The sequence below is a fragment of the Falco punctatus genome, assembly GCF_963210335.1.
Source record: "Falco punctatus genome assembly, chromosome: 1".
NCBI classification, from domain to species: domain Eukaryota; kingdom Metazoa; phylum Chordata; class Aves; order Falconiformes; family Falconidae; genus Falco; species Falco punctatus.
In genome coordinates this window covers 60,633,696-60,657,216 of record NC_137580.1, presented here as the reverse complement: position 1 = coordinate 60,657,216, position 23,521 = coordinate 60,633,696, and the positions used below count along the sequence as shown (strand labels likewise).

Sequence of the window (23,521 nt, the reverse complement as noted above, 5' to 3'; positions counted from 1 at the left end):
GTATAGAAATAGGTTTTGCCTATCCAAGTACACTATCAGAAGCAAAACCTCTTTTTTTTGAGGTAAAAGTTCCTCTTTTACCTGAGTTCAGACAGGCAGTAGAGAAAAAAAGGCTCAAGAATAGGACGCTAAGTCTCAAAATGAATGGTATGAAGAACAATACTGGCATAATCATTAAACTTGTGAATGTCCATAATTCTTCAAAACAATTTCTAAAGAAAATAATTAAAACAGGTATGTGTGCTTGTCCTCACTATATTATCTACAAGATCTGTGTCTCAACATATATTTTAAAAAAAATGTTATTAATGATTCAAAGAACAGAAAACCAAAATACAGATATCCTGCCATTTTTTGTCCAAGAGCAATGAAAAATATCTGATATTTAAAAGGTGGGATGTATAGGACTACTCTGCTGCTTTTTAGACGCTTAGAAGAACAATCTGCATTTACAATAATACTTTTTAGTTTGTCTTTTAATTTAGTCCTTAGGTCTTATTCTACTGCTTCTTCCTTCAGCAACAGTCAGTAAACAGGAAAGGTTAGCCAATGAAAGGGATTAGTGTTGGTAACAGAGCTAGATGAAAAAAAGTGTCAGAATAATTGTTGTTTCCATGAAAGCATGCAAAAATCATTTTATATTTATCAAAATTTCAACTAGCAAATTAACTGTTGCCTTGCAGATTTTTTTTTTTAAAAGTATTAAAAGTTCTTTATGTTCAATAAATAATAACCACCATAAAAAGAATAACTACCATAAAAAGAATCATCACCATAAAAAGGTATCTCTCTGAACCAGAGATTATGGGTGCATTAGTCCATGAAGGACTGTCTGAAGTGCGCTGCTTCATTTACATTAACACACTCAAATGCACGTTCCTTCTCTTGACATTGTTCACAGACATAAAAGAAATCTAATCTGTTACGTTGAAATGACAGCATTAGCACTTACTAGCAAAACTGTATGGTGAGGCAAGAGCTCTCCAATGGAAAAATGGACCAGGTCTCTAACTCTACATGGCTCTGCAGGATAAAAAATATTTTGATACTTGCTTAGTAATTCACAAGACAATTCCCAACTGCCAAAGTTTTACTTCAGCAAGAGGAACATCTGCACCCTCGTACTACAGATCATCTTTCTGCAGGGAACAGGAAGATTCACAAAATAATCCAGCTAAAGCAGTGAAAGACTGTGTTGTGCAATAGGAAAAACATGGCAGAGTTTTTTCCTCTCTTCTTGCTTCTCCACCCTCTCAAAGTTGTTGAAAATTTACAAGATTTTAGAAGAAAACAGCTGTTTAATACCTACAGGAAGAATGTCTGCACAGCTCTATTCAGAGAACAGAATCTATACAGCAAAAATTCTCTACGACTACTGCAGGCTTTCTTGTTTCCAGTGTGGATACTGTAGTGATAACATAATAGTACTAGTGCCACTAGCAGAGGTATGCTGTCAGGATCTCTGGAGAGGTATACTGCTGGGCTAAGTCAGTGTTCGATTCTAATTAAGAAGTTAGCTAAATCTGGTTTTACTGAAGAGAAGGATAAAATTTACCTTGACTGTTCCTGAGGAATTAAAAAAAAAAAGAAAAAAATTAAAAGGTAAAATTAAAGGAATGATATGGATAGTCAAACACTGGAACAGGTTGGGAAATCTGTAATCATGGAGATATTAAAAACTTGCTTAGACAAAGTCCTGAGCAACCTGACCAGTTTTGAACAAGCAACTGGACTAGACAACGCTCAGAGGTACCTTGCAATCAAAATTATTGTATTAGAGAAGGCTCTTACTTTTGAACATCTACACAACAAGTAAAGTCCAGGAAGACAGAAAATCTAGATTCCTACCTGACACTCAAACTGGGTTTAAGGAAATGTCTGTTTTTTTCTAGTAGTAACAGAACAACATGAACAGGTTTTTCCCTTGTGTCATTCTGTTTTTCTGTCTTAAAAAAAATAAAAAAATCTGTATTTTATTATCATTCTATCTTCAAATACTTTATAACTTCACATATTTGAGTTCTTCCTGACTTCTGACATAAAAAGAGCTGTTCTTTACAAAACAATTCTTTCAAATGAAACTAAATCGCTTCTAGGAGCCCATCTACACTTAGCAAAAGGTGGGTGGGGGGAGTGGAAGCGTGTTTGTTAGTTGGAAGTGGTATCAGTCAATTAAAACTGGATTTCTGTTGTTACAAGCAGCAATTAAATTCTAACTTTTTTATTATTATTTTATTGGATTTTATCATGATAAACTAATTGCTGCCTGATTACTTGTCTAGAATCCAGTTTTACTTGATGGGAACATGCTCCATCTTTACTCACCCGAAACGGCAGTACTTGCAATACAATGGTACTATATGAATTTTTACACATGCTTCAAGAATTGACCATTTTAAGAGTTTAGAGATTCTAATGCCTTATTCTGAGCAACCCTTCTGTCACAATCATTTTCTGACCTCCTATTTTTTCCACTATAAAAAAGGGTACCAGATACTGTGTAAGGTTTCCTCCTTTTCTAATAGCAAGGTAGGAATGTGTTATACAGGAAGGCATTGAAATGCCAGCTACAATCATCCTTGCCAACTCAAAAATTAGGACAGTTGTCTTACAGTTTTCCAAAGACCAGTTTAGACATGATTTGCCCATTTGTTAATGTGCTGACCTGTTAACAGAATTAAGATTGTTTTATAGTAGCTCGACATCTTACGCTGCCAATTGTTGCTTTTAGACTAAATCAATACAGAAGCTTAAATTAAAGGCTTAAGAAACCCTTTACTAGGTGCAGCTTCTGAGTGGACTCACTGTTTTGATAACCACAGGAAAGCCATTTCATTAAATACACTCTTAAATAACCTACTTCTCATTTCTATCAAGCATATTGACCTAAATAATTGGCTATTCCAATAAAACATTAAGCATTTTCAATAGCACTATGGTTGTGATTATTGTCAACTGATGCACCAAAATATTGCTGTGGTCTAAGTGACACCAATCTGGATATCATGTTAGATATTGACATAATAACCTAAATGAACTTTTTTTTTATCCAAAACAAGACAAATATATCATAACATATCACACAGTAAAGTGACTTTTCTATATATTGAAACTGCTACCAAGCAATGTGGCCCCCTTCAGAAAAGTCATGCATTATAAATACAATCTTGGTGACTGTACTTTAAAAACACGCTTCCAGAGAGATTGAAGGCAAAAGGACGATGTATTTACTGTCACCTAATGATCTTGAAAGGGAGAGTCATTCTTTAAAGCTGTTCCAGGAATCATTTCCATTTATTTTAATTAGACTTATATGAAAAAATCATGTCAGAAAACACAGAAGCATATAATTTAATAAATGACATTTTGCCCTGCTTAGCAGTAGAAGACAAATATGAATTAAGAATCTCAATATTCTAAGCATATTTTTTTACAGAGTACCTTAATGATATTAACAGTCAAATATATTTCTTATTTAGCTTCAGAAACATACAGATTAGTATGTACATATCAATAAGACCATTAAAAAATTTATATTTTAGAGACTGCTCCTGAAAGATCAGTGGTTGTAAAACTGAAAGGTACGTAGAAAAAAGGAAAACTGAATAAACTCCACAATTGAACAAATATTTATATTTGATCTGATATTACAAGGTGTTCTATCTAAAAGATCTGCTAAACAGATATAAATTACTTCCTAAGGACATAATTTATGTTACCTTTAAGCAATTTTAACAATTTAAAATATAAGATGTAAAAAAAAATCTGATTACTATAGTGGCAATTAATACCATTATCCATCTCACAAAGCATCTGCTTACCTACTACCTGACAATAAAAATATTGTATTTTCCTCTTCACACAAAAACTTTCCCAACTCCCAATAACTTCTTCTCAGAGAAGGAAAAAAAAATACAAGGTTTCAAAACCATCTTAATTAAATATTTTAGATCAAGCTTGTCCTTTGCCCTGTTCTCATTTACAGCAAACTTTCAACCATTTTAAAGATGCAATCTTGAGCATAATGCACAATAAAAATGTTAGAATTTGTACAAAAAAAAAAAAAAAAAAAAAAAAAGAAAGCTGCTAATCCTTGGATAGATAAATGCTTTCTTAGCCATTGCTGCTATTTGTTTAAAAGCTGATGAAAAGCTAATGAGAATTCTTTGCTATTAGGTCAATTATACAGCAAGAGAACTACCTCTGCAGAAGGCTCAAAAATACATAATTGCTTTCTCCAGCTCTCTACTTGTCTCACTACCAGCTCTACACAAATCAAGCTCTTAATAAAAACTAGAAGTCTCCCAAGAATGCTTATATAAAGACACCAATGGGATGTTTAATTTTCACTCGCAATCCTGGTAAAATAGGTACAGATTTTAGTGTCACACAGCCAGTAAAGGCCTAAAATCATTAGGAAGATGGACAACTTCAGAAATACAAAAGATAAACAATGTGTCAAGACAGAAGAATGGCACCAGTTTCATCAACCTAAACTGGAACTGAAATAAAGAACAGCAGTAATGTGTGACTCTGCTTCCTACATAAAAGCTTGGTACTGCTTTCATGTGGACACAAACCCTGAAATTAGCTGATGGCAATGGGGAATAAAGGAAATAACTGCAACAACCTCGGTAGGAGAGCACATCAACTTCACAGAACAGACCCACACAGAACTACAAAGATATGGTTTAAAAGCTCTATTCAAAGAATACAATCATGGACTTGAAGCAGTTTACGTAATCAAGGAAATAATCATAAATGCAGTGCACTAGCCAAACATTTTAAGAACCAGTAATGTTATTTGCACAAGATAATGGCAACCAGTATATTGTGTTGTTTTAAGTGAAGCAAACAAGTGTCTTTTCATCTTGTGAAAAAAAATATAGGAATTTAAGGAAAAGAAATGAAGTGTCATCTAAAATTATGACAAGAACAGAGCAAATAATAGGAGATACCTGAGGCAAGGAACAGTTTATAAAGACAGAATGTTATCACTTTCAAAGTCTGGTGGCGTATCAGGCTCTATGGCTAGTAGAGAACTGAACCACTAATTCCTATGAAATAAGAAAAGCTAAGAATTAGTACATATGAATGTACTAATGTTACAACGTAACAATAAAACAATTAAGCTTTGTGAGCTATTTTATGCCTCCTCTTAAAAACAGAATTTTGCATGGCAAAACTAGTAACAAAGTTTCAGAGTATTACATGCAAGTAATCCTTGTACAAAATTGGCATGTAAATTCAGAATTGGTACTAAATCTTAGACATTGGAAAGAAAGTGAGGAGTTAAATTTCATCCAGATGTAAAGACAGCAGTTGCTGACAATGCAAAATGTGTTACAGTGAAATATCATGGTTGAATAACTCTCACAGAAGTGTTAGATAAGCACTTTTATGACTTCAAATTCAAGGGAACATAGATAAGTGGTAGAAAAACACAACAGGAAAATGCTCAGTAGTGTTATTTGGAAAAAAACCCCACAACCAAAGCCACAACGTAAAAAAGGTAAAGGTTTATAGAATACTTATTAAGCTTCTAGCACTGGTAAAAAGCAGAGCTTTGAGTTACAGCTATACTGGTCAGTGATTTATATTTAAATAAATCAGAAACTTGGTGATCCTGCACCTATACTTTTTTTTAATTCTTAGAATCTGACTGGTTTTACTTACTGACATAGACATAGCTCCAAGGAGGTGAAAGTACTGATGCATATAAACAAGGAAAGAAAGTGGGTCAGAGGCACAAAATAACTTACCTGAAGTCATATAATGGAGCAACACCAGAAAAGAACATATGTTGACTAATACAGTAGGTTAGTATCTAGAACTTAAAACCATCTTTATCATTATTTTCATTATTTAGTTGTGTATGATAACACTCCCAAACTAGTAGCTTTTCAGAGACTCAGGATTCGAGTTCACACTCTGAAAACTGAGACAAGATGGCACAAATTCAGGAAGTATTAAAAGGATATTTTAAAATTATTTAATGTAGGGTATGCTTCAGAAAACAGTCTTTAAGAAGGGCAAGATATATAAAACAGGATATGGTAAAAATTAATATGTCACAAACGGTGATTTTCCTATGCAGTATTTCTCCTTTCTGTTGTTCCGTAGGAAAGCATCATAAATTTAATACTGCAAGGCAGCAATGAAAAACTCTAAATTTTTATAAACACAATGTTTTACAGAGATTATTTATTACACTATCAATTCTACTTCCACGTAACAAAGTTGACAGATGGAATCATGTCATTTTATGACAGCAATATGCTACAACATTCCTGATAAAAAGCAGATTAGTAATCAAATTCGAACCGTCATTTTTGGCTACTCCAATTAAGACACAACACAAAGGGAGCTCCAAATTATTTTTTGAAGACATACATCAGTCTCCTTTAACTAGTAATAGCCAAAGATGAATATCGCCCGACAGGCCACTAGTTACAAAAAAGCCCCCTGACCACTAAAGTTCACTGCAAGTTTCATAGATTCCATCCCAACAACTTGCTTAAAAAGTGGTAAATAACAAAGAGTGGTAGACACTAGCCAAGGTCCTCTTTACCTTGTGAATTCAGGGGAGACAGATTATGACAAAATAGCCAAGAGCTAATTTGAACAATGTGCCCTTCCAACTCAAGCCAAGTTTGAAAGAAACCAATTTCAGCAGTAAGTATGCAAATACGACTATGAGCCAATTTTCTTACTCCACACATAGCAGACACCCAGGGCCCGTTGAGCAATCCTGCGTGGCAGTGGGATGCAAGACAGGATGTCCCCTTGAGTAGGGACGCCTCTCGAGGTTACTCCTCAAGGCTGAGAGATTCCTTGCCACAAAAGATTCTCAATAAGTGATTAATTAGCATGCTAAACTGAAATTTTAGCTAAGTGGTATAAAGGACTGATTGTGCACATACAACCCTTAAGATATAAACTGTTGACCAAGCCTGAGACTAAGGCTGGATCTAGCGGCACCTAAACTCCCCTATGAGAAGGAGTTTAGAATGCAAGGACATCCTTCCTGAACCTCGTGACTCAATGGGAGGGTCTGCCTGGCAGTTTGGTCTTAACCCTGACCTCTGTGCAGTAAACATTAAGTGTACCTTTCCATCGAATCTTGTTAAACCACTGTCACATTTACTATCAAACTCTGTTAAATTGCTGTTTTATACCAATAAACATATTGCTGCTTCCCTTTTATGAGTGAAGTGCACCACTCTACGTGCAACAGCTTCTCAGGACACAAAGAGAGTTTCTCCTTCTGAACTCTGATGAACATTTGCTAATTGGCGAGCAGGAAAGAACAAGTAAGAGAATTCCTTCAAAGTCAACAGTAGCAGGATGTAACAATAATTTTGGTTTTAGTCAACTAGTGGTAACTTCTTAGTAAAGCTGATAAAGAATTTAAAATGAAGTAAAGAGATATAGAAAAAAAAGCATTCCATAAAGTTGTGTGGAAGAGTTACAGGCGTGACTAAAAATGGTACAAAGCACATCAAAATGTTTGCCAACTCCTTTTCCAACTAAAATGCTCAAGAAAGAGGAAGATAAGAGGTTACAAATCTCAAAGGTTTGTGTAAATGGAGCTTGAAAAGAAGAAAAAATAAACATGCTTTTCATTTTGTAGAAACATGCTCCCTCACAAAAAGACACAATATCCATTTACCTTTGGGGAGTGGAAACTGTGTGGTGTGGAGCATTTTATAACACATTCACTACAGCCGGATAGAGAAAATGTTGAAAAACGGCCACCCATGTCATTGCTCAAATCAAAGATTATGGCACTTTCCTAACATTTGAAGTTCCAAAACAGATTCTGCTTGCAAAGGGAGATTTAAGATTCTGACAGACCGACACAATGCTATGGAACTTCAATTATTTTAAATTGTAGATTCACTGCAGGAAGTGACTAGCTAGATAATAATTCCCCTCCAAATAAAATTAAAAGCAGCAACTCACCACTTGTCCATTCTGAGGATTTTTATGTGCATATGGGGGTCCACGGATGTGATTCCACATCTGACCAGATGTCATAGCAAATACAACACACTAGAAAAAAACAGAAAAAAAATATACCCATTTATTTACCCAGACAAATTGAATAGAAAAGCATTCAGCTGGTGATGCTCATTTTAGATAAGCAGTTGTTTACCGAATCAAATAGAGTATCTACCTCTATTTGATTTTTAGGATAGGGTTTTCACATGTGTTGCTTTCAAAATTCTTAATGACTTCTGCTAGAAAATGAGTTAGCTCAAGACAGAGATTTTCAAAATTTCATTTGAAATAATCCTGTCTTTATGTGCATTTGGAATTGCCACATTTACACATCTATATAGCAAAAAGTGCTCACAGATGTAGGTGTTAACTGCAAATGTTCTGCAAACTAGTGTTCAAGATTTATACAACCTTTCATGAAATGATTTCTGCCTCTATTCCAATACAAATGTTTAGCTTAACTGTTTGCTTTCAGGTGGATGAAATTATATATAAAAACATAAGAAAAAATTCAGTCATAAAAAAAGAGTCTGTTCCATTTAATGAAATTCTCATTCTATGTCCTGTATGACTGTGATTGATTCTAGCTATGACAAGTAACAATGGTTGAGTTGGGGAAAAGAGAAATTCCCTATGGAAAGAAGCGTGAAGTTAGGTTAGGGTTGTATGACAACTGTAAAAATTGACATCATTCTTGTAGAAAGTTATACTGTAGAATCTACATGACATCATAGTCCTAGCAAGAGTCATTATGACTGCCTTAAAGAGGAAAATATAGTATCTTTTTATTACCAAATTGGAAAAGCCAAAATGGGAAACACTGATTATCTAAGTGTCTTCTGACTTATCAGTACAGATAATGCTTACAAAAGCTCCAAGATAATTTAATTATAGTTTTTACACGTATGCTGATTTTTACTGTACATCAATATTCCCACCAGCACAGTATAGCCATAGTGACTTAAGCAGATGGACCACAAATATAAATCATACCATGATGGTTAACTAAACCAGGGTTTACTTAAAAACCTGTAGTTTTCTTTAAAGAATGCTTAGTAACATTCATGAAACAAATGTAAGCTAGTGTAGCTCTGTGTTCCCCATAAACGCAGCATCGTCACCTCTAGCAATAGGATTTGAACAAACTTTGCAAGGCCTTAGGACTGAGTCTTGACAGGCTTTATCTACACCTGTCTTGGCTTTCCCAGATGTTTGTTGTTTTTTCTTAATTTGTTTAGCTGAAACAGCAGGTTTTTTTCTAAAGACCAGGTCACTATGGCTAGTTTACATTACTTTTGCTTATTTTTGTATGGCATATTAGTATTTTTTTTTCTATTCTACTAAGGATGAAACAATTATGACCAACATACTCATGTGGTGTAGGCATGGGATGACAGCAGAGACAATAAAAGTGGAAACACAGGATGCCATGTACCAGTATGGAATGATAAGAAAGGGGGCACAGGATTACAATAGAGACCCCAAGCCTATAAATATTACTCCAATGGTGAATTAGGCAACAGATACAGGAACTGGTCAAAACCAGTTTTAGAGTAACAAAGAGAACAAAGGACAAGCATCCAATGTAAGACAATCCCCATTTTCCCAGTAAAATTTGATGTAAAATGTAGTTGCAGATCAGTGAAGGAAGCACAAAGTGTAAAAGTAGCTCCAAATGGACCCTAGAGCAAGGAGGAAGAAAGCAGCAGCAGCATACTCCTCCCAGCAAAGAACCTGGAACAACTCACCATAGCACCCCCTCCCCACATCAAAGCCAACGAATAATAGCAAGATCCAGAGAGAAACAGTGGAAGAGTAACTGTGACATCAGAGAAAGGCAAAGGTACTAGAAAGTGTGTGCATAAGAATATTAATCATGGTGTTACTATTAAGACTTTTTGGCCTTATAATAGAAAGGAAAAGACAATTATGAAAAAAAATTACATTTTCCTATCGGGTTTAATAATAATTCTTCATTGCAGTGTTAAGATTTCATTACACGTACCTTTAAATATAAGATGTATTTCATTTTACCCTTAACAAGATTTGCAATGCAACAATAATGCAATTAATATGTCAGATGAAAGCATACTGGCAGTGATTACTAGGAAATGGATTATGTTTTAATTAATAATATGCAAAGAAATGAAGAGCGTATATGCTTACATTACTAGAAAAGGGTAACAGTTATTTCTACACCTTGCAGATTGTTTTAGCAGATAAATTTATACTGCAATTTTGGTGATGAATCACACAGGAGATTGCTTATGTGAAAGTAAAAAAGTGTAGAAACTGAAAACATGGGTAACAAAAGAGAGATGAAAGAATTCTGAAAGCCAAATGTTAGCTGAAAAGTAACACATTAAAAGAACAGATACATAGAGTACACAAACTGTGGCTCTCAAAGTGAGTTTTCCATGACAGGTCATTTTACTCATTCTTAAATTACTGTATATAATTTACATTCTCTAGGGTCAAATTTGCATCCATACAGAAAGATGAAAAATCCTACCCCAGTTTATATACAGTCATATACTTTAAAACAGATACATCTCTCAAATTACTTAAGATCTTTAATGCTTGCCAACACAAATACACTGTCTCACAACATAGTAGCGTCTAACAAAAAATATCTAGAAGACACAACAGTAGGGAGAAACAAAAATTCCAAGTATTAGTATTATTGAAAAGGAAAGACTTAACAATATGTTTGCTTATCCTGAAGTCATCTTTCATTTCATACTTCTTCAGTTCAGACTGTTAAGTGTCTGAGAAAACTAATATAATTCACCAAATCCTGGATCTGCCATGATTTCCTTTCACCATGCACCTCTTTACCGTGTATTTCAAAATGACCTTTTCAGGAGCCAAAAAACATTCTCCACCTTCTCCCTTGTCCTCTTCCACTCTGCAACTACTTAAAGTATCCTAAGAAGAGAGCATTTCCTTCATATCCCTTAATGAAGCATTTGTTATGCTACAGATAGCACTTGACATTCAAGCTCATTTTGCTGTGTTCTGTTCTATTGCAATCATCTGGGTAAAAAAAGCATTGGAAACAACAGACTTCTACTGTTTCTAAAATACTCCTGAAATACACACCCTTATTTGTAGAACAGATGCATGTATCTATGAGACATGACACATCACACTGATACACCAGGGTTGCCATTCCAAACCCCATAGTTTCCATAGGATCCCACGCTTTGGGATCCAAAATTTCTGAAACACCTTGTTCACTCTGTTACTGTAAGCTGCTGTTTCCCAGGATAAAACTTCACCAAATTCATTCTTACAAATAAGCAACCTGTGACACGTGATTAATGACTTCATTTTTACCTTATGGGTTTATATTGCATTTATTTCAATGGAACAATTCATATGCAGAGAAAGGGCCCCATTCTGCAGGGGTTTTGGATCATCTCAAAGTACAAAGGGTGAAAACTGTAGAACAGGAAAAGATTCAAGCTGGGGTGTTCTTCTCTGAGCACTTAGAAAGACTTTGAACTCCACTTATCCAGAGTTGAGTCTGGACTTCAGTAGCTGTACAGAGAAGAGTACCACGGATACCCCTTTCATCCCCCTGCTCCCTTCCTTCTCCTTGTCATGCTCCAAGAACAACACTTTAGCTGCTGCATGCTACCTGAATTATCAGGGGAGTTCAGGGTTTAGCTATTTTAGGAGCTTCCAGATTTAGTTATCTTACTCTGCATCCAAATGATAAAAGTATACAAAGTAAACCTCCATTATTGGCTGGTGTAGTATGGAGAGGGAAGGAACAACGATTTTCTACAACATCTTATAGTTCCAGGACCAAATGTCCACAGGATATCTGTAGTAGCAATGAAGTTAACCCCTACTACCAGTCTAGGTGAGTACACTGTATGCATAGACAGTACTACACAATGTCCTTGTTAACTAATTGCAAGTGGTACTTTCTTCATGGTTTCACAGTGCATGATTTCAGCTTTAGTTTCACCAAGAGGGAAACGGCTTTGAGCTCACCTGTGTGTACCACAAGGCTCCTAAGAACTGATGCAGGGTAAGTAAGTATCAAGAGTCCCACCAGAACACTGAATTGCTAGCATGACACAACTTTACAGGTACATGGGCGGAATGTCTCAACTGTTCTTGATTTTGCAAGCTTTGTCAAATGATTTGGATTTAATACATAACTTTCTCAAAATTATAAGTTTTGTTTAATAATATCTGCCAGTTTAATAAACAAAATTACTACAGGCTTAAAAAGCCATTTGATATGCATTTTTAAGTGAAGCTTCTTAATGGCAGATGCTATACGAAGCAGATCATTAGACTTTTCTCTGCGAGTTTAGAACTCAGAACACAGCAAATACTTTGTAACAAGAAAAAAATTTAAATTCTACATTCATATATTAATATAAATTCAAGCATGGTTTCAAAAAAAGGAGAGAATCAGAGAGCCAGTTTTGTACTTAATTTCTATACTGTTTTGTATATATAAGTTTCAGCCATTTCACAATTATTATTTTAAAGAAATTTAATCCTATTTATCAAGTTTAACTTTGTTTTTGTACTCAATGAAGGCTACAGAGCTGCAAGATCTGTACTCAATTTCTGAATGACAGTCTGTCACTTACTGGAGTTCTAAGGGATATACAATTCAAGGACAGTACGACACAGAAGCAAAGAGAATGGGCTCCTGTATCTTTAAAAGGCACTGTGCATCTCTAAAACCTCTAACTATGGAAAGAAAAGGAAATTAATAACCTGCATTTACTGCTGTTCTCTTGAGATGCCTATCTACTCACGTAGAGTCTGACATTTTCTAGGTGTATCGTTGAGTGAAACACATTACTTTTTATATCCTCATTCCCACCAGGGGTTAAAGAAGCCACTAGTAGCCATGATACCCTTCAAGCTCTTTTGGAGCAGTAACTGATGATGAATGTACTGTATAGCATAGGTACTGTGGAGTGTATCAGCACAGAACACATTTCTCATAACCATTAACTGTTATGACAACAGTAAACACATGCTTTATCTCCTCATTCAAGTGACTTGACATATTTTGCCCAATAGAGTCAACTCCTAGGCAGCAGCCTTCTAATCTGAGCAGGCTTTGCCTCCCCAGATTGTGCAGTTATACAGGTAAATCTGAAATATACACATAAAATAAAACTGAAAATTACATGCAGAAACCCACAGTCACAGCCTGGTAAAGAAAATGCTTTAAAAAGCCCCTAGTAGTCCACATTCTAGCCAACCAAACAAACTCTCAGCAACACTACTCTTGTCTAAAACGTAGCAGTTCCTTATCTAAAATGTTAGAAATTTGCCCAGTTTATACCATCTGACCTTTTATTCTCCCTGCTTAAGAAATGAACAGTCTTGACAAGAATCTGAATTGCTTCGTGTTATCAGTATAAAAGGACAGGACTCTGCAAATATCTAAGGACTGGAGTCCGTCCTCATCTTTGTGTCAGCATGTCAGAGGGAAAAATATCCAGATGAACAGTAGGATTTGAATTAAAGTCTAAAATAATCTAGGGGATAGATTTTGGATGTGATCTCAAAAGACATCTTTTGGGATATTATGTACCGTGACCCAGTTGTCCTAGTTTACCAATCTAAAACTCTTCTGGGTAATGCTGTAAGCAAAAATGCCTAAGGCATACAAGATACTACCAAAGTCTGCATGCAGTGCTTCAACAAGGGGATAAAACTAATAGCATTGCTGTTGAACAATTAACGTTGAGGACAAAACAAATTCAATAGTCTTGTGTGAAATGGCATTAGAATCAATGTGTGAGATGAAAGCTCTGGTGTTGCTACTGAAAGTCTATCCAAACCATTAGATGGATCACTAAAAATTGCATTCCTAAATATTCTCCTAAAACAGTGCTGGTAACATTATCTATGAGACACAGCTTTTTGGTATCGATATATATTTATATAATATATATTTTTATATATATATATTTTTTTTTTCAACATTTCTGGGATCCTCTGCTCTTCTGCTGCTAAAAAAAGCAGAGACACTTCATGCTGAAAATCTTTTTCTAATTTTTAGGAAGAGATCATTCAATCAGGCAGAGCAGCACTTTCCATTTTTCATTTAAATAAAAAGAATACAACATTTGGGAGCATAGAATCATAGAATCACTTAGGTTGGAAGAGATCTTTGAGATCATCGTAAAGGCTCTTCAAAGCAAACTAAGAAGCTCTAAAAAGCAAGGAAAACAAAATAAGAGATTTGTCTTTGTAATGAAACAGTTTTCAGTTACTGAATTCCAGGATATCTATGAAAGAATTTCAGTTGAAATTAAAAATGCTATTTTTCATATGGTTAATGAATGCTGGCTTTCTAGTAGTACATCTCCTCAAAAAGCACCAAAACCTAAAGCTACAGCTTTTAGAACAAAGCTCCTGTGCTTTCTCAGTTCTGCAACATCTATAAAAAGAACTGCCAATAAGGAACAAAATAATTGCAATACCCCTGTCAAAAACATGGGCTTCCTGTAGTTTTTATGCATCTTGCCAGGCTCTCCCTGTTTAATTTTTTTTCTAAAGTTCAAAAAGAAAAAAATATTCATGAAGAATATAATCCTTTAAAATTAAGTATTTATTAGTTATTTATATCCTTCATAAAAGCATTTTGTTAGGCATGACTCTCTCCCCTTAACCAGACACCATCTTCTCCATTTTTGCTTCTAATGAGTTTTTATGAAAAGTGTAGCTTTAAGTTTCACTGGTAGAAAAAGGCACCATGCAAGAGAATCATAACTACACAACACCTTAGAATGAATATATGAACAACTGTCCATTTTCTTCTATGGATCCTGACACATTCTAGTCATGTTACAGAACCGAGGTGATCTGTGCAAAAGCCTGCAATCTGGAGTCCCTGCTGATTTCACCAAAAAGAACTTACGTTAACTTGTATGTCTGTGTGGGTCGGAATAAAACCAAAAGGACTTCTAGTAACTGCATGAGCTCTGCTAAAACATCATTTTGCAGTATGGGGCTTTGACAACATTGTGAAGGCAAAAGAACGGTAATGACTGAAAATGGGAAGCCTTGGGTCAACGGCATGATTAATTGCTATATACTTTCAGACATAAGACCTTTCACAAAAACATCCTCTAAATGCTATTCAATTTTAAACTAAACAGAATTTTACAGGAAATAGTATTAGCTACAACAATAAATGGCATTAATGCCATTTTAATTTCTTTCAACTGTTATTGCTTGTCAATAAAATCAGCAGGGTGACAACTACTGAATGGTATTAATACGATCTCTTTAAATATTTGATCACATTTGGACTTTGACCCTGTCCACAGGGGTTCAGTTGAATGTGATTACAAGTTTTCTACTTTCAACTTACAGTTACGTTCAGATGTAAAATATTCAGCTGCTGCTAAGGAGAACAGCAAGTATTTTAAGAAAGAATTGATGTGCTAATTTTCTTAATTAAATTAGGAAGTTAATTACATGTCTTTCAACTATTTACTGAATGAAGATTGTAATAGAATGATTCTTGATTTGAAGAACTGATTTTTAACCTCTGCAAGACAAAAAACACAATTCCCCAAAACATTCAAACATTAAACTTTTGATAAGAAACCCTGAGGTATGAAATTGGAATAAAATTGTTGTCTCCAGAGAAGCAGTGCATGGTTAAGCAATGGAAGTACCACTGATTACATATCTTTATTTGATTTTTGACACAAACATCTATTTTGGTGTGCTAACTATTGTTTTACTCAGATGATCTCTGAAGATTAGGTGTCAAAAAAAAAAAGTTAGACTGATACATACTAAATTTGAGCTTTCTGGTGGTAGTGTATCTTTGAAAAGTATTATCATTGGGAAATACTGGTAATCTAGAAAAATATATGGATCTAAATATGACAGACTTACTTTGGAAGAGAACTGTCAAAACTGTGCTAGAGCTCAGGATATTCCAAATGACATACTAGAACAAAGAAGGCATTCTGTCCTGACTCTCTAGATCAAAAGGAAACATCATTCTACTCAAAATCTAGTCTACTTCATTCCTTCTTCAATATATGGGATAGATTAACAAACTGCTTAAACAAAGAATGTATGCCATGTTACACTAGCAGGAAATGCTGTGATGGCATATGAGAGAAAACAGCACTATCAGTAGCCACTATTCAAAGATTAATGCCAAATATTAAAGACATCTGAACAAAGAGCTTGCTTTAAGATCTTGTTAATCGTTTAGATATAAATATTAATTGAAACCAAACAGGTACTAGGTAACTCCATCTTTGAATTGATGTAATGAAGACTGCCAATGGGCCCATCAGCTGAGAGTATCACAAAAGAAGGTATCTTCTCATATTGTTTAATCGGATCAGAACAGCAAACCATCAATATGACATAGCTTTGAAAATGCAAAACCAGTTATAGGATATACCCGTAACCTATTTTTAATAGAGCTAAAATACACAGATTCATAGAATAGCCCAGGTTGGAAGGGACCTCAAAAGACCGTCTGGTCCAAGCTTTCATGGGAAAGGGAGTCTAGATCAGAAATAATATATGAATGCTGCTGCACAAGTAAACTCATATTCCTTCTACAATCCTAGCCATGTGCTTTCAAGAAAGGTTAATTCATACTGAGGCAAGTTGAGAACAAATTTTTAAAATGATGAAGTGAATAAATAACCATTTACATGGAAAAAAAGAAAAGCTTGGCTTATGTTGTACAAAATACATGAACAAATTTTTTAAAAGTACTGTACTCAATATATTGCTAATGTAGAAGGAATGAGCTCCATTAAGCTGTAAAATGCTGGATTGAACCTGATAATCCTAGACACTATTCTAGTGCTGATAACCATGCTCCTGGCTTCGTGTCTCTGAAAATTAAGCCTTAGATGCTGCTCTGCAGATTTTTCCTCTTCTGTCAGTCACAATGAAGGCAGAGTAATGAGTACTTATTGATACACCTTAACTGTCATCTACCATCCTTGCATGCTACTTCCAATCTAAAACAGGCAGCTGACTATGCTGCACAGTCCACCTTTTTCATCAGTCTGCTCACAGTTATTTGAAAACTATGTTACAAATAAACACTGCAATACACTATTAAGCATGTTAAACCTTAAATTGCTATTTATGGCCTTGAGGGTTTAGTTGACTAATATTTAAACAGACTGTTGGCTAGTTCTAGCTTTTCCTCAGTTAACGCTATAAGATTGTCCTATTCTCATTTAGGTTAACAGTGGCATGTTAAGGTCAGTACTACTGAAACCAGTTTTGGAAAGAATTCTACCTTTTTCTTTTTTTCTTAGTTCTTTTATTGTTTTCTTACAAACATATAAAAGCCTTTGTTACTTTTCTTAAACTTTCATTACTCTAAAGTGATACAGTCTTGCCATTAATCTCCACACTAAACCAACCATAACATTACTGTTTTACAAAAAAAAGAGCAAGTTGGATGATAGCAGTGCAGCTGTCGCAGAATTTGCTGATTTTCAGTAAATCACTCATAGTAACTGATATTCACTGTCTATAAGAATTAGCCCCAAAATCTAGATTACAAATCTTTGTCTGATAGTACCATTCTGAACAACGTATTAATGCAATGGCTTTAAATTTACTGTGCAAGTAATGAAGACACACATGCTACAATAAGAAACTAATAAAATGCATTAGTAATGGAAATCTGCATACCAGAGCTGCCATGGCCCAGCCAGTTTTGTTGTAGATGAATTCTAAATTATTTCTTCGCAGATATAACAAGCCACCAACAAGAGATACCAGCAGAGCCAATGCAATTGTACCAGAATAGTTAGGAGGCCTGAACACTCTAATCTGGAAAAGATAAATACAAATACAGATCACAACAAATGCATACATACAGATCATATTCCAAACAAACAAACAGAGAGCATCTGAAATCTGGTTTCAGGGTCAGAAAAACTAATCCCTAAAGGGATACTTAAATAAGAAAAAAAAATTATTTGTTTTAATAATCACATAATACGAAAAAAGTTTTAGGCATTGTTTTGAACTGTTCATTATTTCTTCAACAGATTTGCTGTTTGTGTCTGAATTACTTATTAATAACTAATCATCACAATGTCACTGCTTGCTTTCATCCAGAATAAGACTATACAGAATTTAACAAAGTAAGAATGGAATATATTCTGCACACTGCAGAAGTTACCACAAGTACCATGGCTATATTTTTTTTTTCCTCGCGTTCTAGAACCTGCACTTGAGGAAAACTGGTATTGAAGACGGAATCTGTCATCAACCTGTCTCAGACTACAAAGATACATTTGGCTTCAATTTTAAAACTGTCGAAAGACTTACATGAACATCTGTTCTGTCAGCTATCCATTTAGCTAGCTGCTCAGCTGCAAATCCGATTCTCTGCAGGTCAAATGTGTCAGCTCTCTTGGGTTTACCTTTTGGAGGAAAATGCATGAAAGTCGGAGCAGAGTTCATATTCAGCTACAAAACCAGGAAAAATAGCAGAAAAAAAAATTAGTAACTCTATCCTCAAAAATGTTTCCCTTTAATGTATAAGACAACACAAGTCTAATTAGCGTGAAAAATATAATTTGTCTCCATACATTATTCTCATATGCATCTTCATGCATAGTTCTACAAAAAGAGTGTTCAGAATACTCCCTCCAGAAGATTCCTTGGAATATTTAATTATTCAGAGTATTGCACCCATAAGCTTCTCTGAGTAAGAGCATCTTATGCTTTAAAGTTCTCACACAATATAAGAACTTTCCTGTAATTAGTGAAACAGACTCCCCACCCATCCAATCTATTGAAGCTTATTAGGTTCTAATTCGAGGGTAGGAAAATAGCTTGACATTATTTCTCTAGCCTAGCTCTCACCAATCCAAAGTTAACTAAACTATTCATCTAGTCTTCTACTGCCTTCGAAACAGACTACCCACTAGTGACTAGCCTTTTCTGAATCCAGAAAGGCTGAGATAACTTGCCCTAGAAATTATACGACTGTAAATCCATGTGTTGATGTCGCTGAAACTATTCACTATATATAAAAAAAACTCAAAAGGTGATAAGCAAATAGATTTACATTTACCACTTTAAAATATATTTGCATTTCAACTTTGCAAGGCGGTATCTAACCTATGAAACATAATTTTACTATATAAAATTCTTCCATATTCAGTCCATCTCAGAAACACTTGAAAAAATGAAAATTAACATTAAAAAAAGCGGGGAAATATTTAAAGATGGTGCCATGTGGAGATCTTTAAATAACAAAGGCAGAGTAAACTTGTCTGTTTCATTCTTGCAAAAGGGGTTTTCATCACACTACCAAAACATAATATATAATCAAGTACAGAACTGAATTTATCAATTGAAATAACCAGCTATCGTAGTATTTTCCATCTAAGCCAAAAATAGCCCTCTTCTTTAATTAATTGAATTGGAAATAAGAAATATTCTGAGACAGGCTAAATTCACAACAAATGTTTTGAAATAGATTAATAAAACATTTCACAAGGTACAGAAACATTCTGAGATAGAGAAACATTCTGACATTGTATACAGTTTGGGGGCAGTTGGTCTACAACTGCTTTATTTGTCTATAAACTGAAAAATTGAAATCACATTACTTATGGGAGGTTTTTTTGCTATGACATCAGTTACTACATGATTTGTTCACACACATAAACATCAGGTAAGAGCTGCATTTCCCCCAAATGCATCTTAAAATAGTAATTAGTGTCACTTAGTCTTAACACTGTATTTCTCAAAGACAGCCAAAACCTTATGTATTTCATCTAATTTGGTCTAAACTTTACATGACTTAAATGCACACCACCTGAAGTAAACTCCATTTGTGCCCTTTTACACCAGGAATAATATGTATTGGTTGGCTTAAGTCAAGATCTAACAGCATATTTTGTATTATTGTAACCATGTAGGGTAACATAATATGATTTTGAAGTTTATTTGAACTAAAATTTTTAGAGCAAAGTCTTAAGACATTAATAACTATTCTTTACAATGTATTCTTAACAATAGATTTTAAGATGTCAATTGGAAGCAAAAATATTTACTAAACAGAACAATTAAACTTTTATAATTAAGTATTTTAAAAGAATTATTAGGACTATAATTAAATTATTAATATTAATTAATTCAAATATTAAATAAATAATATATACCTTTTCCCCTCAGAATTTTAAATCACACCAAAGGTGGTTAAAAATACAGAGAACTTCAAAACTTGTCACTCAATCTACATTTTCACATTCAATCAACAGATACATAACAGAGAAAGGTATGTCAGTATTTAGTATCACTTGTCAAGGGACGTGTCTTGCCTTGACTACAACTTGACTGCAATTTAACAGGGGGCCTTAGACTGTTCTCCAGCCGTTGGTATTTTTACTGTTCATAGCCAATATATAAAATCTAAATCAATCTCTTCTCTCTTCCCTGAAGAACTTCCAGACTAATACAAATATTACTGGATTTGAAGAATATTGTATTACATAAAAGCAACTAAAAGCCTCTTCTAGTTAAGAGCTTTTTTCCCCTAAAGATAAAATAAAGGAAATCTGTAAAGCCAAATGTTAGTTGCATTGCACTTAATTCTAAAAAATCATATTAACAATGGGTTGAAAAAATCTTGCATACATATAATGTAATCTATAAACAAATATTATAATTTACACTTGGAAAATACCAGAAGTGGCTACTGGTATGATCTGTCTTCTCTAATGTCATAGAAAGTGTTTTTAACCACAAAGAATTTGTATAGAAACCAAAGTAGTACACACCTACACACAGAATATAATTTGTCTCGTATCAAATGGCAAATCAACATGTAGTTCTAAAAAATAAGAATGGTTTAGGGTATCCAGCATTTACCTGTTGAAAAACATCTGCCCCTTCATCATAATCCACTATTGTGAAAAACAGTTTGTTTGAAAAAGCAGATGAATAGCGCCATGAATTAGCCAGTACTTGATATTCTTCATTAGCTTGCCTGTAAAAGAAAGAAACAAACATACATCCATGTGGCATTTGCTGGCAAAAAAAGATTCTATAACCAGCTGCAAGGGTTATATGAATTACACTTGCAGTTATCATTCTCAATACCTATACTATCAATTAAAAAAAGAGTTTCAGCTAGTTATGCAACTCTTTGCTTTAAACTTGCCTTCTCCAGAATTAGAAATTCATTAAGTCAAAATATACATCCCAAGATGATGATAACAAAAAGCAATGTTTTAAAAGTCTCAGGAAACAGAAATACCCTGAGTGGCAAGCATCATGCAAACCTGCTAACATATCCATGCAAGGAGATGCTTATGTGACCTTGAGTTTGATATTAGGATTTATTTGTTGGAAACAGCTGCACATAAGGAATTCTGAAACTAGTGGACAAATAACTCAGAAACATGGAAGTAGTAATCTTCATAAAATAGGAAAGCCATAGAAAGAGCCATAGAAACTGCTAAACACTGGAGAAATGATAGTGCCTAAATGAACAGAACAGTTCTAAGTAGCATAATACAGTCAAGATTATTTCTTATTTTAAAAATAATTTGTTTTAAAAGTGATAAAGGATAATTCTGCACAACATATAAGGTTAAATAATCTTTTCTATCATCACTAGAAAATCATATTGCTACTATTCAAAGTTGTCAGAAAGTTTCCTCTCATGGCTGTATATTCAGGTGAGGCGTTTTTGGTTGGGTGGGTTTTGTTTGTTCATCCATTCATTTTAAAAGAAAAAAAGAAAACAACAACAAAAAATACAACAAACTAAAAATCTTTGCCCTGTTTGCACTCAGAGGAAAGGAAAAGAAGTAATTACAGCAGAATTCTGGGATCCTTACAGGCAGAGACAGTCTCTAAACACAGTCACAGAACCACAAAACCACAGGTTCTTCCACAGGACAAATATATATGTCAATGAATAAATCAGGGGGGAAAAAACAACAACAAAACCCCAAAGCAAACCAAAAAGAAAAACAACAAACCAAATCTGAAAGGATCCTTGCAGTACTTTCGGCTTTACACAGGCTGCTTTGCTCATTATTTCCATATTACTAATTAATCACATCTGCTGTAGAGTCCAAACCAAGGTTCTACCACCTGGCAACTTATCTTTGCACGTGGTAAGATGCAGAAGTAGCATAAATAAATGTATTCTGCAGCTTTTCTTAAAACAGTGTTTCTGTGAAACCAGGTCCATGTGTTTGATGGTGCAGAATGTTGTTTATTTAAAGGCTGTAGATGCAAAAATCTGTTTGTTGCAAGAGAAACTCTGCACTAACCACATATAATACATAATGTATTTTGAGCAAGCAGAGGGGGAAGAGGATGATAGGACCGCAAACATCATAAGACCTCCATTTCCTCATAACTGCAATCAGCCTTAGGCACGAAATATATTACCTACAACCCCAGAGTTGTATTGTATCAAGGAACATACTGTACGTGAAAAAAAATCAGTACAAAAAAAGGTTAAAATTAAATTTTATTATTTTACCCCCCCAAAGAATAAACATTATGAAGCACAACAAAACTCAGCTTTCACCCTTATTATCTGAACTAGTCAAATTTGCTACTTAAGACATAAAGGGCAAAGCTTGCAATTAAGAAAAAAGTTATTTAGGCATTAGTTTGGTTATTTCTAGAAACGGATACCATCAAGCAGACTAACATATTCACTGTCATCCTGAAGAGGGCAGTCAGACAACATCAAAGGCATTCTAAAATTTTAAGTAATATCTGTAGGGCACTGTTCTGTTAAACCTGCTATATTAAAGCTGAACCATTTTTATTATAAGAACAAGATAAAAATCACTTCATCTTGATGCAATCATTCTTCTTAGTCTACCTTTCATTTGTGATGAAACACTATTTCTGGGAAATTTAGATACTCCAGTTATGCCCCCACTATTTGAGAGAAGACTCTTGCTCCCATTGATCTCCATGTATTTTGCATCCTCGAACTATTTTGAGTGAATATAATAGTAGAAAATATAGTTCAGAAAGTATCATTTTGCAAAAAAATTTCTCAGATTTTCTATAACAGATTCAAAGCATAATCTCATCCTCACACTGAAGATACCAAAGCACTGTGTAAGATACCCTCATAGCAGCTCTTGAGGGGTGTTGAGACACAAAAGTGAATCAAGGAGGGGCAGGAATACAAAGTTACAGGATTACCACATACAGCACTGAAGAACATCCTACAGTCCACTATGGAATTTCCAACGGATACAACCATAATACAATCACGTAACTTTTTGTAGCTCTAGTTACTTCTTTTCAGGTACAATAATAGTAAAAAGCATAAGCACCTGGTTGAAGAAATTTCAGCCCCCAATTAACATCAGGCAATAGAAACTCTGACACTTCTTACCTACCTATCATTAGTTAATATTGATTCTATCAGTTTGTTTCTATGAAGTAATGATAATTATATGAAATCATTATAATAATTATATGAAGCACTATAAAGGCATATGGCAGAACTACA

General features: G+C 34.4%; 1 protein-coding gene across 2 annotated transcripts in view; it reads right to left on the bottom strand.

The window, feature by feature from the left end:
• The window catches only part of TUSC3 (tumor suppressor candidate 3), a 161,958-nt gene that overhangs the window by 57,348 nt on the left and 81,089 nt on the right, over positions 1 to 23,521 (bottom strand). For both annotated transcript variants that reach the window (XM_080373911.1, XM_080373910.1), the window contains exons 3-6: positions 20,896 to 21,013; positions 18,340 to 18,480; positions 17,695 to 17,835; positions 7,966 to 8,055 (exon numbers count right to left, since the gene is read on the bottom strand). In XM_080373911.1, the coding sequence (XP_080230037.1) occupies positions 7,966 to 8,055; positions 17,695 to 17,835; positions 18,340 to 18,480; positions 20,896 to 21,013 (490 nt within the window). The remainder of the gene's footprint in view (positions 1 to 7,965; positions 8,056 to 17,694; positions 17,836 to 18,339; positions 18,481 to 20,895; positions 21,014 to 23,521) is intronic.